Raw genomic sequence first — 15,993 nt, forward strand, 5'->3', positions numbered from 1 at the left:
GAGAGAGAGAGAGAGAGAGAGAGAGAGAGAGAGAGAGAGAGAGAAATAATTTATAAAGCAATTGTGTCTCCTGGACGGGGTTGACACTCCAGCTCTGCGTGCACATGGTTTTCTCCTGTTGACTCCCCAACCTACCATCCTCTCCTCCCAGGTCCCGAACACCTTTCAAAAGATAGACCCTAAGAGACGGGGACAACATGACTGTGATCGGATTTAGGCTAGAGGGTGTCTAGAACATGCCTCTAGCAACCCACACGGGCGCCACAACAGACGTTGACAACCCACATAGGCGCCACAACAGACGTGACAATTCGCCATGGCTTCAAATCTTGTCTTCTCGTATGAAGAACGATTTTGAAAACCCAACCAAGATTGAGAATGCTTGTTGGCAATCCACCTAACAGCATGTACTGAGCCATGCTAAGTCACGTATGGGAATTTACACTCCCTTCCTCAAGGAAACCATGATCATACAAATTCAGACGCTCAAAACTACTGTTGTCTGGATGATTGCATAGTTCAAGGTTCTGGGGGTATGGGGTCCCTCTGCTCATGAGCTGACACTCTAGACAGGAAGTCCAGTGATCAAGTGGAGCTATTAATGTTTTATATGAGAAAAATCAGAAGTCCTAAGACAAGACAGTGATGCCATAAGTTTTGGCATCATTTTACTCTGGGTTTTTTTGTTGTTTTGTTTTGAGATGGAGTTTCGCTCTGCTGCCCAGGCTGGAGTGCAGTGGTGCAATTTCAGCTCACCGCAACCTCTGCCTCCCGGGTTGAAGCGATTCTCCTGCCTCAGCCTTCTGAGTAGCTGGGATTACAGGCGCCCACCACCATGCCCAGCTAATTTTTGTATTTTTAGTACAGACAGGGTTTCACCATGTTGGTCAGGCTGGTCTTGAACTCCTGACCTCGTGATCTGCCCACCTCAGCCTCCCAAAGTGCTGGGATTACAGGCGTAAGGCACCGCACCTGGCCAATTTTTACTCCGTTTATCCACCAATGGGATTTAGCCTTGGGCAATTCCATTATTTGCCCCTTGTTTTTGAGTTTTGTTTGAAAGAGCAGCCTAGACAAGAAGTGAGGTGTACGCCCACAGGTTGAGAGATGAGTCCACTTCTTAATCTTTATGGGGCGGGTCTCAGCACCAAATTCTTTGTCTCCCAGAAGTAGAAATCTGAAGACAAAGGCTAGGTGCAGTGGGTCACGCCTATATTCCCAGCACTTCGGGAGGCTGAGGCGGGTGGATCACCTGAACTCAGGAGTTCGAGACCAGCCTAACATAGTGAAAACTCGTCTCAACTAAAAATACAATGATCAGCTGGGCGTGGTGGCTGAGGCAGGAGAACCAATCGCTCAAGCCGGGCAGGGGGTGGTTGCAGTGAGCCAAGATGGCATCACTGCACTCCAGCCTAGGAGACGAAAGCGAGACTCCATCTCAAAAATAAGAAAACAAAACTAAAGACAGAGTAACTGACACCCTTAGAATAAAAGCACCCAGAGATGTTGCCCAAATGGCCCCAAAAACATTTCACATCAGCAACCATTCTCTTACTGGAATCACTGCATGAAATATCAACATCACAACACAATTCAAATCTTAACCAGGCTCCATCCGAAACACTGCAATCAGTCATCTCTTCTTTCTGGTTGCCTAAGTCCCACCCTGCTGGCAGAGAAAATGGTTTGTTCTTTTTCTTTGCACACTAGGAACACATCTCTCTTACCAGCGCTGGGCTTCTTGGGGGTTGCTGTGGGTTTCTTGTCTTCATTGTCTAAAGAGAGAAGACATTTTGGTCAGTAAAAGTTGCAGCTGGGAACACGAGCACCAGCTCTTCTGTGGTGAAGGATGTTTCATTTTCTTGGAAATAGCTGGACAATGTGTTCAGCGTGGTTTTTTCTCACCAGCCCACACTGGGCTGAGGTTTACAGGACGACTGTTGAGCCCAGAAGACAGGCACAGAGGCCGCCGCCGGCCGTGGCTTCCAGAGAGACCAGGAGCCCCTTCTTCACTTCTCAACGTTGAATGGGACTGAGTGAGTCGTAAGCCAGGAAGGCAGAAGAATGGGGAATTCAGCAGAAAAACTGCCCTTCCAGAGCCCGAGTGTACGCATGGGAAGGAGACACTGGGCTGATGGCTGAAAGGCTGCTCACATTTGTGGGAAGCAGAAACGTTCCTTTTTAAACTTTCCTTTCTTGTTAAAGAATAAGGGTGCTAAAAACTCTCTGTGAAGCCCTATCCTATGCAGCTGTTAGACACGCCGTGCTCACAGGCATGTAGAACATTCTATGTCCTTGTACTTTCACCGAGATACCTGTGCTGGACGTGCTCACAGGCGTGTCCCAGCTCTCCGTGGCTTTCACCTGTTCAGAAAAGTTTTAAGTTGTCAGCCCGTCGGGTTTTAGTTTAGATGGTGAGGTCTGGCTCCAGCCCACGGAGCTCAGACACGGCAGGAAGGACGACCCCACACGCGTCCGGGATACATGTGTGTGTTTTCCTTTGTTCATTGTGCTCTCATGACACAATGGCTACCGAGGGTCCCCTTCCTGCAGCCCAGGAAATAAAAACTGCATTGCTGAAAGATCCTTTGCCTCAGTGCTGATTTTGTTTTGCGGCACCGAGCATCTATGTCCAACATATTTCTTATAGAAGACACACTTTTGGCTCCATCAGACCTCCGCCCAGGCTGCCCCACTTAGAATGGAAGTCAGTCAGGAGGAGGTCAAAAGAGCAAGGGCGCCTCCCAGGGCAGTGAACGGCTGCTCCCAGTAGCCAAGAAAGGGCAGGTGGTCAGGAAAAGGTGATCCCATCAGCATGGTTTCTGCTCAAACCATGTGCATTGCACCGCAGGGTGTAGGATTAAAAAGCCGGCCAGGGGCGCTGGCTCATACCTACCATCCTCTCACACCTCAGCACTCTGGGAGGCTGAGGTGGGAGGACTGCTGGAGCACAGATGGTGGAGGCTGTAGGGAGCCAAGATCCCACCACTGCGCTCCAACCTGAGCAACACAGCGAGACCCTGTCCCCCAAAAAAAAGAAAAGGAAAAAAAAAAGTAAAACATGAAAAAGTGAAGACGGCGCAGTCCTGGGTTGAGGCTCATTCCTCCCAAATCCACATTCGCCGTAAAGCTCCATAAGTGATCTTACTTGGAAGTAGGGTGCTTGCAGTTGTGATTAGTTAAGGTGAGGTTATAAGAGATTAGGACAGGTCCTAGTGACGGCTGTCCTAAGAAGGAAATTTGGGTCGGGCGCAGTGGCTCATGTCTGTCATCTCAGCACTGTGGGGGGCCCAGGAGGGCGGATCACCGGATCACCTGAGGTTGGGAGTTTGAGACCACCCTCACCAACATGGAGAAACCCTGTCTCTACTAAAAATACAAAAATCAGCCAGGCATGGTCATGCATGCCTGTAATGCCAGCTACTAGGGAGCACTGGGGCAGGAGAATCGCTTAAACCTGGGAAGCGGAGGTTGCAGTGAGCTGAGATCGGCCCACTGCACTGCAGCCTGGGCAACAAGAGCAAGACTCTATCTCAAAAAAAAAAAAAGAAGGAAATTTGGATATACAGAGACACAGGAAAGACGGCAGTGTAGACAGTGGCAGAGCATGATTTGGATATACAGAGAAACAGGGAAAAGGGCAGTGTAGACAGGGCAGAGCACTATTTGGATATACAGAGACACAGGGAAGAGGGCAGTGTAGACAGAGGCAGAGCACTATTTGGATATACAGAGATGCAGGGAAGAGGGCAGTGTAGACAGAGGCAGAGCACTACTTGGATATACAGAGACGCAGGGAAAAGGTCAGTGTAGATAGAGGCAGAGCACTATTTGGATATACAGAGACGCAGGGAAGACGTCAGTGTAGACAGAGGCAGAGCACTATTTGGATATACAGAGACGCAGGGAAGACGGCAGTGTAGACAGAGGCAGAGCACTATTTGGATATACAGAGACGCAGGGAAGAGGGCAGTGTAGACAGAGGCAGAGCGCTATTTGGATATACAGAGACACAGGGAAGATGGCAGTGTAGACAAAGTCAGTGTAGACAATGGCAGTGCAGCCACAAGCACAGGGACACCGGGAGCCCTCAAAAGCTGGGAGAGGCAGGAAGGGTCCTCCCCTAAAGCCGCCAGAAAGAACTGGATATACCTGTAGTGGATTGAACAACGGTCCCCCAAAAACATCTGTCTACATCCCAAAGCCAAGAACCTGTCAATGAGACCTGATTTGGAAATAGGGTCTGATACAAGTCTCTTGAGATGAGATTATCCTGGAGTAAGGTGGCCCTAAATCCAATGACAAGTGTCCTTGGAAGAGAAAGAAAAGGAGACAGAGACACAGAAGAGGAGTCCACCTGGAGGTGGAGGCTGAGGCTGGAGTGATGTGGCCACAAACCCAGGGACACCTGGAGCCCCCAGGAGCAGTGAGAGGGAGGAAGGACCCTCCCATAGAGCTTCCAGAGGGAGCACAGGCCTGTCCACACCTTGATTTCAGAGTTCCGTTCTCCAGGTCTGGAAGATGACACATCCTTGAGGTTTAAGTCCCAGTTGGTGGTACTTTTTTATGGCAGCCCAGAAAACAGACACCAAGGGATGACAAGACCCAGGGCCAGACAGAGTGATGAGACGGATTCCCTTCCACTCTTTTTCCCATGCCCTTTCATGAGGGCTCTGGATGAGCAGCGGGAGACAGGAAGAGTTGCAGAAAAAGGAAGCTGTGGCCGGGCGCGGTGGCTCATGCCTGCAATCCCAGCACTTTGGGAGGCCAAGGTGGATGGATCACCTGAGGTCAGGAGTTTGAGACCAACCCGATCAACACGGAGAAACTCTGTCTCTACTAAAAATCTAAAAATACGACATTAGCCAGGCGTGGTGGCAGGCACCTGTAATCCCAGCTACTCAGGAGGCTGAGGCAGGAGAATCACTTGAAGCCGGGAGGCGGAGGATGCAGTAAGCCAAGATCGTGCCACTCCAGCCTGGGCAACAAGAGCGAAACTCCGTCTAAAAAAAAAAAAAAGGAAGAAAAGAAAAAGGAAGGCATAGACCCATAGAGAGAGCGAGTACTGATTTCGAGAGAGAGGAAGACAAGACTGGACACCCCTCTCTCTCCTGGGGATCCCCCCCCGCTGCTCACCTCCTCTAGCCCCTTCCCCAAGTGACTGGCGAGTTTGCTCAGCATTTGACCACCACAGGAGTGTGAATTATTCCACCAGGGTGGTCCACTGATCTTAACGAGGGCGTCTTGCTTTTCTTCCCCATGTAAGAGGATAGTTTTTATCCTAAGGCAGGTTGACACACACAGGCGGGCCTCCTTCCCTGCACTCTGTCCTATGGTGCTTCGCGGTGTGTTTTACATACGGAAGCTTTGCAGCCACCCTGCACCAAGCCAGACCCTCGGCATCATTTTTCCAACAGCAGGTGCCCACTTCATCTAGGTATCTGCAGTTTTTAAAAATAAGGTATTTTTTTATCTTTTCTTTTTTTTAGACAGAGTCTCACTCTGTAGCCCAGGCTGGAGTGTAGTGGTGCAATCTCAGCTCACTGCAACCTCCGCCTCCTGGGTTCAAGTAACTCTCTGCCTCAGCCTCCCAAAGTGCTGGGATGACAGGTGTGAGCCACCGCGCCCGGCCTAATGAGGTATTTTCAATTAGAGTATACTGACTTTAGAAGTAATGCTGGCCAGGCACGGAGGCTCACACCTGTCGCCCCAGCACTTTGGAAGGCTGAGGCGGGTGGATCACAAGGTCAGGAGTTCGAGACCAGCCTGGCCAACATGGTGAAACACCATCTCTACTAAAAGTACAAAAATCAGTCGGGCTGGTGGCGCATCTGAAATCCCAGTTACCCGGGAGGCTGAGGCAGAAGAATTGCTTGAACCCAGGAGGCAGAGGTTGTAGTGAGCCTCAGATAGCACCACTGCACTCCAGCCTGGGTGACAGAGCAAGGATCCATCTCAAAAAAGAAACAAACAAACAAAAAGAAATAATGCTGTTGCATACTTAATAGAGTACAGTCGAGAGTAAACACAACACATGAACTGGGAAGACAAGAAATGCTATGACTCCCGTTACTGTGGGGGCTGGGACCGAGCCAGGAACGTATGGGGTGTGCCTGCATTTACTACGTTAATATCAAATAATGATGGGATTTTACAAAATGATGTTGTTACTCACCCCCGAGGGCATCGGATAAATCAAAATCATTATCTGAAAGAGAAAAACAGAGTCAACTTAGATACAAAGAAGATGAAAGTGAATTTGAAAATTAGAACGATAAGAAATGATATACGATTTTCTGACTTTTTGTGATATGTAAAACAGCAACTTTAAAAATTTACAATGTGTTGTGATTTCTCTTCTCATTCTAAACATTCACCTTCACGCCTAAAAGTAAGAATATGTTAGCCCCGGTTTTAAATAAATGATGACCTTCGGGCTCAGTAGAAATTAAAATAGTGGGCAAACGTGATCATTTTATGTGAGTATTATTCCTAAAAGGCAGTTCCTTTGAAATAGATGAATAACAACTTTGAATATGTACTGAAAAGAACATGGGGAACAAAATTTTCCCTTTTTTGTTGACAATTTTCCTGCCATTACAAACCAAAATATAGTAGAAGCACTAGACAACCCAGAAAGACACACCATTATGCATTTCAAAAAAAAATCTCATGAAATCCCACAGAATGAGAACTGGGAGGGTGGGTGGACTGGCAGGTAAGTGGACGGATGGATGGATGGGTGGGTAGGTGGGTGAGTGGATGGATGGATGGATGGGTGGGTAGGTGGGTGAGTGGATGGATGGATGGATGGATGAATGGATGGATGGATGAATGGATGGATGGATGGATGCATGGATGGATGGATAAACAGGTGGATGGATGGATAGATAGGTGGATTAATGGATAGCTAGGTGGATGTATGGATGGATAGACAGGCAGATGGATGCATGGATGGATGGGCAGATGGATGGATAGATGGACAGATAGGTGGATGGATGGATGGATGGATAGATGGATGGATGAATGGATGGATGGAGGCATGGATGCATGGGTGGGTGAGTGGATAGATTAATGAGTAGGTGGATGGTTGTGTGGATAGCTGGGTGGATGGATGGATAGTTAGGTGGATGAGTGGAAGGATATACAGTAAGGGGATGGATGGAGATACGGGTGGATAGGAGAATGGATGAGTAGGTGAGTAAGTAGGTAGGTGAATGGGTGAATGGATGGATGGGTGGATAGGTGGATGGATAGATGGATGGATGGATAGATAGGTAGATGGGTGGGTGGATAGGTAGGTGGATGGATAGATGGCTAGATAGGTGGATGGATGGAGGGATGGATGGATAGGCGGTTAGGTGGATGGATGGAGGGATGGATGGATAGGCGGTTAGGTGGATGGATGGATGGATGAACAGGTGGATGGGTGGATAGATAGGTAGATGAATGGATAGCTAGCTGGAAGTATGGATGGATAGGTGGATGGATGGGTGGATGGATGGATGGACAGGTGGATGGATGCATGGATAGACAGGTGGATGGATGGATAGATGGATGGATGCCTGCATGGATGTATGCTCCTGTGTCTATATTTTATTAAAACAATTTCAACACTACTTCAGCGTGGCTGTCTGTGACATGCTGAAGAAAAGCCAAATTCAGGAAAATTTGGAAAAGTTGACTCGGACTGTTTGGTCAACTGGAGGAAGAGTTAGGATAATCGTCAACATCCAGCATCCCACTCCTCAGCACCAAAGACACACAACATCTGTCAAGTGTCAGGAAGTAGCAGGTGGCGGGTGGTGAGGGTTCCACAAACTACCCACGGGAGCCCCGTGGACACTGGGATGTGTCCAGTTCCACAGTAGAGGCACATGAGCAGTCTAAGCTTCTGTGTGCATAAATGGAGTGTGCCTGTATACGTCAGAGGGGCGTGTGTCTATGTGTGCATGTGTGCACGCATGTATATTTGGGCATCTGCAGTGCACGTATGTGTGGGTTTTGTGTGCATGCACGGGTGTGTAGGTGGGTTCTGTGTATGTATATGTGTATGTGGTTTTGTGTGTGTATATATGCAGGTGCATGTATGTGTGGATTTGTGTATGTGCATATGTGTAGATGTGTTTTGTGTACATGTAGAGGTGTATTTTGTTGGTTTCTGTGTGTGTGTGTGTGTGTGTGTGTGTGTGTAGTATATTGGTGTGTTTTTAGTGTGCATAGGTGTTAGTGCATGTTCATGTGGGTTTGTGTGTGCATATGTAGGTGCGCGTAGTGTGTAGGTGTGTTTCTATGTGCCTACGGATAGATGCATGTATGTGAGGGTTGTGTATTGCACAGGTGTGTTATGTGTGCCTATGTGTAGATGCATGTATGTGTGGGTTTGTGTATGTGTAGGTATGTGTAGTGTGTTCATGTGTTTTTCATGTGCAGGTGTGCAGTGGCATGTATGTGTATGTGTCAGTGTGTGTATAGGTGTAGGTGTGTTTGCGTGTGCATGTGTAGGTGTGTGCATTGTGGGTGTGTGCATGTGTAAATGTGTGTAGTGTGCAGATGTGTTTCCATCTGTGCACATGTGTAGGTGCATGTGTGCATTTTGTGTGTCCACATGTCACTGTGCACGTTTGTATGGGTTTGTGTGTGCATGTGTAGATGTGTATAGAGTGCAGGTGTGTTTCTATCTGTGCATATGTGTAGATGCATGTTTTGTGTGTGTGCACATGTGTAGTTGTGTGTGTATGGGTTTGTATGTGCATGTATAGGTGTGTTTTGAGTATGTGCGTATGTGTAGCTGTGTCCGTGTCTCCTTGTATGCTTGTGTGTGTCTGTCTGTGTGTGCTCATGGCTGCCTGTGTGTTTCCGTGTGTATCAACATGAGTAGAAAGTAGAGGAAACTCTCAGGTCAGCCCATGTGGCCCCATGCCAAATATCAGAGAGGAGTCCTTTCCACAACCCCAGAGCTTCGGAACGGCTGTTTCTACAACAGAACGCTTGCCAGACACAATAAACGCAAATACAGCTCCTCTCCCAGCTCACAGCAGATCTTTAGACAGCAGCAAGGGGGGATCCCACTGATCCTGAGTAAACCATAAGGCAGGCACACAGACGCGTATATACATCCATTCATGTTCGTATGTTTACACAGAAATCTTTGTCTTTTTCGAAGTTTTATTATCTTTTTCTTTATTTACATCTTACCTCACATATTTATTTGTGGTGCAAACACTTCAAATCTACTGTCTTCGGCATTTTCAAGCATACTAAGCATTCTTTTTTTATTATTATAAAGTTCTGGGGTCCATGTGCAGAGCATGCGGGTTTGTTACACAGGTATACACGTGCCATGGTGGTTTGCTGCAGCCATCACCCCATCATCTACATTAGGTATTTTCCTAACGTTAGCCCTCCCTAATCCCTCCACCCCCTGCTCTCCCTCCCCTAGCCTCCCACCCCGCAACAGGCCCCAGCGTGTGATGTTCCCCTCCCTGTGTCCATGTGTTCTCATTGTTTGACAGCCACTTAAGAGTGAGAACATGCAGTATTTGCTTTTCTGTTCTTGTGTCAGTTTGCTGAGAATGATGGTTTCCAGATGCATCCATGTCCCTACGAAGGACACAAACTCATCCATTTTTATGGCTGCATAGTATTCCATGGTGTCTATGTGCCACATTTTCTTCCTCCAGTCTATCATTGATGGGCATTTGGGTTGGTTCCAAGTCTTTGCTATTGTGAACAGTGCTGCAATGAACATTCGTGTGCATGTGTCTTTACAGTTGAATGTTACATAACAAACAACTCCATCAAAAAGTGGGCAAAGGGTATGAACAGACACTTCTCAAAAGAAGACATTTATGCAGCCAACAAACATAAGAAAGCAAGTCATCATCACTGGTCATTGGAGAAATGCAAATCAAAACCATATTGAGATACCATCTCATGCCAGTTAGAATGGCGATCATTTAAAAATCTGGAGACAACAGATGCTGGAGACGGTGTGGAGAAATAGGAACACTTTTACACTGTGGGTGGGAGTGTAAATTAGTTCAACCATTGTGGAAGACAGTGTGGAGATTCCTCAAGGACCTGGAAATAGAAATTCCATTTGACCCAGCAATCCCATTCCTGGGTATATATCCAAAGGACTACAAAGCATACAATGCATTCTTACTAACCACAGTCACCACGAGTACAATAGATCCCTTGAACTGGTCTCTTCCTCTCTGATGGAAACGTTGTCTCCTTTAATTAAGCTTCACTTCCCCACTTCTCCCCCAGCCCCTTGGTAACCACCATGCCACTCTGTGCTCCTGAGCTGGGCGTTTTGAGATTACATATGAGTGCGTCTCCGTCGTAGGGTATTAGCGTTTCTGTGCCTGGCTTACTTCACTAAACACCATCGCCTCCAGTTCCATCCACGTTGTTGCAAATGGTAGGACCTCCTTTTTCAAGGCTGAATACTATTCCACTGTGACTGTACCCTATTTTCTTTCTTCATTTAATAGCTTTATGGGGGCACAGTTTACCTACCATGAAATGGACTCATTCTAGGTGTGCAAATTCCTGACTTTTAGTGAATGGACAGAGTTGATGTGCCCCATTTTCTTTACGTGTTCATCCCCTGATGGGCCGTTCTGGGGATTGCGTGTCTTGGCTGATGTGAATGGCGTGCGATAAACATGGAAAGGCAGAGTGTCTCTCTGACACACTGAATTCCCTTCCTTTTCTTATCCCAACTATCTATGCATGGGGACTTGCCCTGCCTTGCTGGGAATGCCTGAAGGCTTAGAAGTCACCTCTACATGTCTGTATATGTAGATATATAACAGAGAGACTGCTAGATCAATTCCTGTTAGCTTCCCCGGAAATGACAGAACTATGAGCTGCCTTGAAGGTTTACCTCTGTTACTGCCTCAGCGATAGGCATGACTTCTAAACCTTACGCGTATTCCCAGCAAGTGACGGCCAGTCCTCACCCTCTCCACTCCAACAGATTCCAGGAGTAGATAACATACTCTTTAGAAAGACAAGCTCTTTAGTGAGACAGGAGGACTTAGTAATAAACAGAGTGAACCCTCAGAATGCTTAAAAAAAAACAGCAGCAGCAATGACAAAAAAACAAAAAGCAAAAAACAAAAAAAACCCCACACATGTGAAAGTGAAATACGGGGATTATTTTTATGTGTCATCCTTCTTACTTCTGTAATTTCACCCTCATAAAGAGAAGATGATCACAGATACCATCACTAAAGAAACAAAACAAAGCAAAATAGGACAATCGCCTTCAAGTGACTCATCCTCGAAAGCTTCAGGAAATACTCAGAAAACAGCAGTCAAGGAGAAAGGAGACACATTCCTCGGAAGGTTTCTAAGACCACGGATAAAGAAAGTGTGGCACATAGACACCAGAGAGTACTATGCAGCCATAAAAAAGGATGAGTTCACGTCCTTTGCAGGGACATGGATGAAGCTGGAAACCATCATTCTCAGCAAACTGACACAAGAACAGAAAACCAAACGCCTCATGTTCTCACTCCTAAGTGGGTATTGAACAAAGAGAATACACGGACACAGGGAGGGGAAACATCACACACTGGGGCCTGTTGGGGGTGTGGGGGGCTGGGGAGGGATAGCAGGGGGTGGGGGGCTGGGGAGCGATAGCAGGGGGTGGGGGAATTGGGGAGTGAGAGCATTAGGAGAAATGCCCAACGTAGATGATGGGGCAATGGAGGCAGCAAACCACCATAGCACGTGTATGCCTATGTAACAATCCTGCACGCCGTGCACATGTACCCCAGAACTTAAAGTATAATTTAAAAAAAGAGGCCAGGTGCAGTGGCTCACGCGTGTAATCCCAGCACTTTGGGGGGCCGAGGTAGGCAGATCATGAGGCCAGGAGTTCAAGGCCAGCCTGGCCAAGATGTTGAAACCCCGTCTCTACTAAAAATACAAAAATTAGCCGGGCACAGTGGCAGGCGCCTGTAATCTCAGCTACTCAGGAGGCTGAGGCCGGAGAATCGCTTGAACCCAAGGGACAGAGGTTGCAGTGAGCTGAGATCACACCACCACTGCACTCCACCCTGGGTGACAGAATGAGACTGTCTAAAAAAAAAAAAGAATAGTTAAAAAAGGAGTACCACGGTTCTGTCTTCTTCTCTCACTCACAGCAGAACCGAAGAAACTCAGGTATCAGGAGGCGGCCTTCATTCCCCAGGATGCCCCACGGCCAGAAGACAGTGGTCAAAGCAGGACCTCTCCTCTCAGGCTCCCTCCCACCCCCTTCACTGCCATGCCCAGCTGCCTGACACAGAATACGCAGTCCAAGCCTGAGGATGGCTACGCATTTCCACCGAAAAGGCGTGTTGGGTGCAAAATCGCAGGGCACCAGGGAAACACAGCACGATCTCAACGCTTCCCTCAGGCAGGAAAGGGCTCCTGGTTTGCTGAGTCTTTGGATCTGTCCCTGGGCCTTGGAAAGGGGTGGAGGGAGGTATGCTGGGGGGGAGGGGGCAGGTTTTGCCCATCCAGATGTCTCCAATCCTCCCCCAGCCACCTTGAACCTTCCATCCATGCTTCTTGCTGGGCAGCCTCTGGCTTCACCAGCTCCTCATGTGCTCTTTGCAACCAAGCACATTTTGGATCCAAAATCCACATTTTGGATTTTTCCAACGCAGGCCCTGGGTGTATATGTGCATGTCTGTGTATGTGCATGTGCATGTGTCAATGTGATCGTATGTGCACATGTATTTCACAGATGCATGCTTATGCATTCATGTGGTTTCTCTGTGTGCAGGAATGTGTGTGGCCATGTGTGTATGCATGAGTGTGTGGTGTGGGCACACACGTGTGCATACCTATGTGTCTGTATGTGCAATGCATGTGTGTGCACACGTGAGGATGTGCTCATGTGTGCACATGTATTTCACAGATGCATGCTTATGTGTTCATGTGGTTTCTGTGTGTGCACGCATGTGTGTGCTCATGTGGGTACGTGTGGGTGTGTGCTATGGGCACATATGTGTACATGCATATATGTGTGTGTTGCATGTATGTGCACACATGTACATGTTCATGTGCACCTGAGTGTGCTGAATGCACACCTGTTTGCACGCACGTGTACAAATGCACTGCATGAATGTATGTGTGCATTAGTTCATGTGTGTGTGTGCCTGTGTGCATGTGTGAGAAATATGCACACTAGTGTGCATGCATATATGTGTGTGTCTGTGCATTACAGGAGTATGTGCATGTGTTTGTGTTTTCATGTGTGCTCATGTGTACACGTGTGGCTTGCTGTGAGTGCACACGTGTACATGCACGTGAATATACATTACATGAGTGTGCATCGTGTGTGTGCTTGTGTATGTGTACACGTGTGGCTTGCTGTGTGGGTGCAGACGTGTACATTAATGTGAATATACATTACATGAGTGTGCATCATGTGTGTGCCTGTGTATGTATGGCTTGCTGTATGTGCACGCACGTGTATATGCACTGCATAAGTGTGCATCTACGTGCGTGCCTGTGTATGTGTGCATGCACATGTGCGTCTGTCTGTGTGCTTGATAACACTGTCTCCATGGCCCGCCACCTCCCTGGCCCAGGTTGCCCCTCCCATCCTCCTCCACCATCCCGAGTCCGCCGGCCTTGTCCTCCACATGACTTCCCATCCTGCTCATAGCCACTGACCTGGAACCGGGTATCACCGGGAAGCTCCCTCCTTCCCCTGCTCCACCTGCCCTCCAAGGCTGCACCCACAGTGAGGAGTCCCGGGCCCACTTAGTGTTCCTTCCGCTGACCCCAACCCCTCCTCCATGGCTCTCACACAGACCCAGCAGCAGGGCGGGTACAGGCCATGCCGGCACCAGCATCACCCCCACACAAGTCTGCACTGCCAGCTTTCCCAGTGCTTCAGGGCTACGGCTGACGTCACCACCGTGTGCCCAAACCCACCGCTCCCCAGACCACACGCTCAGCCAGCGGGGTCCAAGACAAGTCTGGTAGTGCATGGCAAAGGACACAGTGTGCCCTCCTGGCCTCCACCTCTTCTCCCACCGTCTGCCCTCAGCCCCCATCCCTGGGGAACTCCCCCAGTCCCACAGCAGGAGCTTGTCTCCCAGTCTTATCTCTGGGCTGGCGTCACTCCAGGACAGCTGAAGGACAAGGCCACCACAGGAGGGACAAGAGCGAGCAGTCTATCAGGAACCTCAGCCTCGACCTCAGACTCCATCTCCCACGGCTGGGGCAGGCCCTCCGCTGCCTGCAAGGCCTCCTTTTCCCAGACACAGAGTTCCACACTCACCGTTTTCTCCTGGAGTGACAAACACTTAAGACAGCTCCCCAAACGCCACCCGATAGACAGTCGGGGAGAAAGGGAGGGGACCAGCTCTCAGTTTCACATAGCAGCCTTCATCACTCATACTCAGGCGATCATTCCCTGCTGGACTCTGGTGCTGCAGACACCTCTGAAACTAATCTTCCAGGTGTGTGTGAGGGATGGACTCCACCAGATGTGTGTGAGGGACAGAGTCCCCCAGGTGTGAGAGGGATGGAGTCCCCCAGGTGTGAGAGGAATGGAGTCCCACAGGTGTGAGAGGGATGGAGTCCCCCAGGTGTGCGTGAGGGATGGAGTCCCCCAGGTGTGAGAGGGATGGACTCTCCCAGGTGTATGTGAGGGATGGAGTCCCCCAGGTGTGAGAGGGATGGAGTCCCACAGGTGTGAGAGGGATGGAGTCCCCCAGGTGTGAGAGGGATGGAGTCCCCCAGGTGTGAGAGGGATGGAGTCCCCCAGGTGTGAGAGGGATGGAGTCCCCCAGGTGTGTGAGGGATGGAGTCCCCCAGGTGTGAGAGAGATGGAGTCCCCCAGGTGTGAGAGGGATGGAGTCCCCCAGGCGTGCGTGAGGGATGGACTCCCCCAGGTGTGAGAGGGATGGAGTCCCACAGGTGTGCGTGACGGATGGAGTCCCACAGGTGTGTGAGTGATGAATTCTCCCAGGTGTGTATAAATGGATGCAAATGCACGTGCTATGGGCTTGAAGCCTCATGGGGAAGCAAACCCAGTCAACGATCCTGAGAGTGAGTAAAGGCATCTCTCTAAATGAATCTTCCATCTCGTAACAAAGTCCACTGCTCTCTTATTTCCAAGGCCTCGTCTTCCAATTCATCACATTCTCTGGGCTTTTTTTGGGTGGTAGGCAGGAAATTGTGGGCTCCTCACAGACACCCCTACTTCCCTTTTCGCTTCTGAAACTGACCTCCAGAGTCCATAAATGTGAAAAAAACACCAGCAAAACCCACCCAGCAGGAGCTGCCAGCAGGCCCTCAGAGGGAGCCTGGGAGAGAACGCAGGTGCCCGTGTGGAACGTTCAGCTTCTCTGCAAACTTGGGAAGAGCCCACACCCTCAGCAGAACCCCCGACCACCACTGCGGTTTCTAACGGGCCCCTCAAAGCTCCACGTTTCTGGGACAAGGCCACGTACCTCATCAGGACAAGGCGGAACGGACCGCAGATGTCATGAGTCACCCTGAGAACACACTTTCTACTGATTCAAACCGTGTTTTTCGTTTCACATCAGCCAGGCAACTAGAAACACAGGAGGGACCCACAGTGAAGTCCCCAAGGCCCTGTGGGGCATTTGTGCTCCTGCAGAGGGTGAGCAGGCTCGCACAAAGTACCAATGCCCTCCACCCTGGCAATGGCAGGAATGTGCTCCACCTCGGCAAACTCAGAGTCCCTACCTCGATCTCATCCCATCCCATCCCATCCCCTCCCCTCTCTCCCCCTCACCTCCCCTCCCCTTTACTACCTGGACTCCCCTCGCCTCCCCCCTCTCCCTCTCCCCTCCCTTTCACTCCCTTCCTCTTCTCCTCCCTCCCATCCCCTCCCCTATCTTCCCCTCTCCCTTCTCTCCCCCTCCCCTCACCTTCTTTCTTCCCTCTTCTCTCCCCATCTCCGTCCCCTTCCCTCTTTTCTCCCCCTCCCCTCCTCCTCTCTCC

General features: G+C 49.4%; 1 protein-coding gene across 1 annotated transcript in view; it reads right to left on the reverse strand.

Moving 5' to 3' along the window:
• Positions 1–15,993, reverse strand: part of CD99 (CD99 molecule (Xg blood group)) — a 51,937-nt gene that overhangs the window by 16,161 nt on the left and 19,783 nt on the right. The window contains exons 3-4 of the mRNA XM_032267803.1: positions 6,176–6,208; positions 1,728–1,775 (exon numbers count right to left, since the gene is read on the reverse strand). Coding sequence (XP_032123694.1) covers positions 1,728–1,775; positions 6,176–6,208 — 81 coding nt within the window. The remainder of the gene's footprint in view (positions 1–1,727; positions 1,776–6,175; positions 6,209–15,993) is intronic.

Source organism: Sapajus apella, unplaced genomic scaffold, assembly GCF_009761245.1.
Source record: "Sapajus apella isolate SASKATOON/1434 unplaced genomic scaffold, GSC_monkey_1.0 scaffold172, whole genome shotgun sequence".
Taxonomy (NCBI): Eukaryota; Metazoa; Chordata; class Mammalia; order Primates; family Cebidae; genus Sapajus; species Sapajus apella.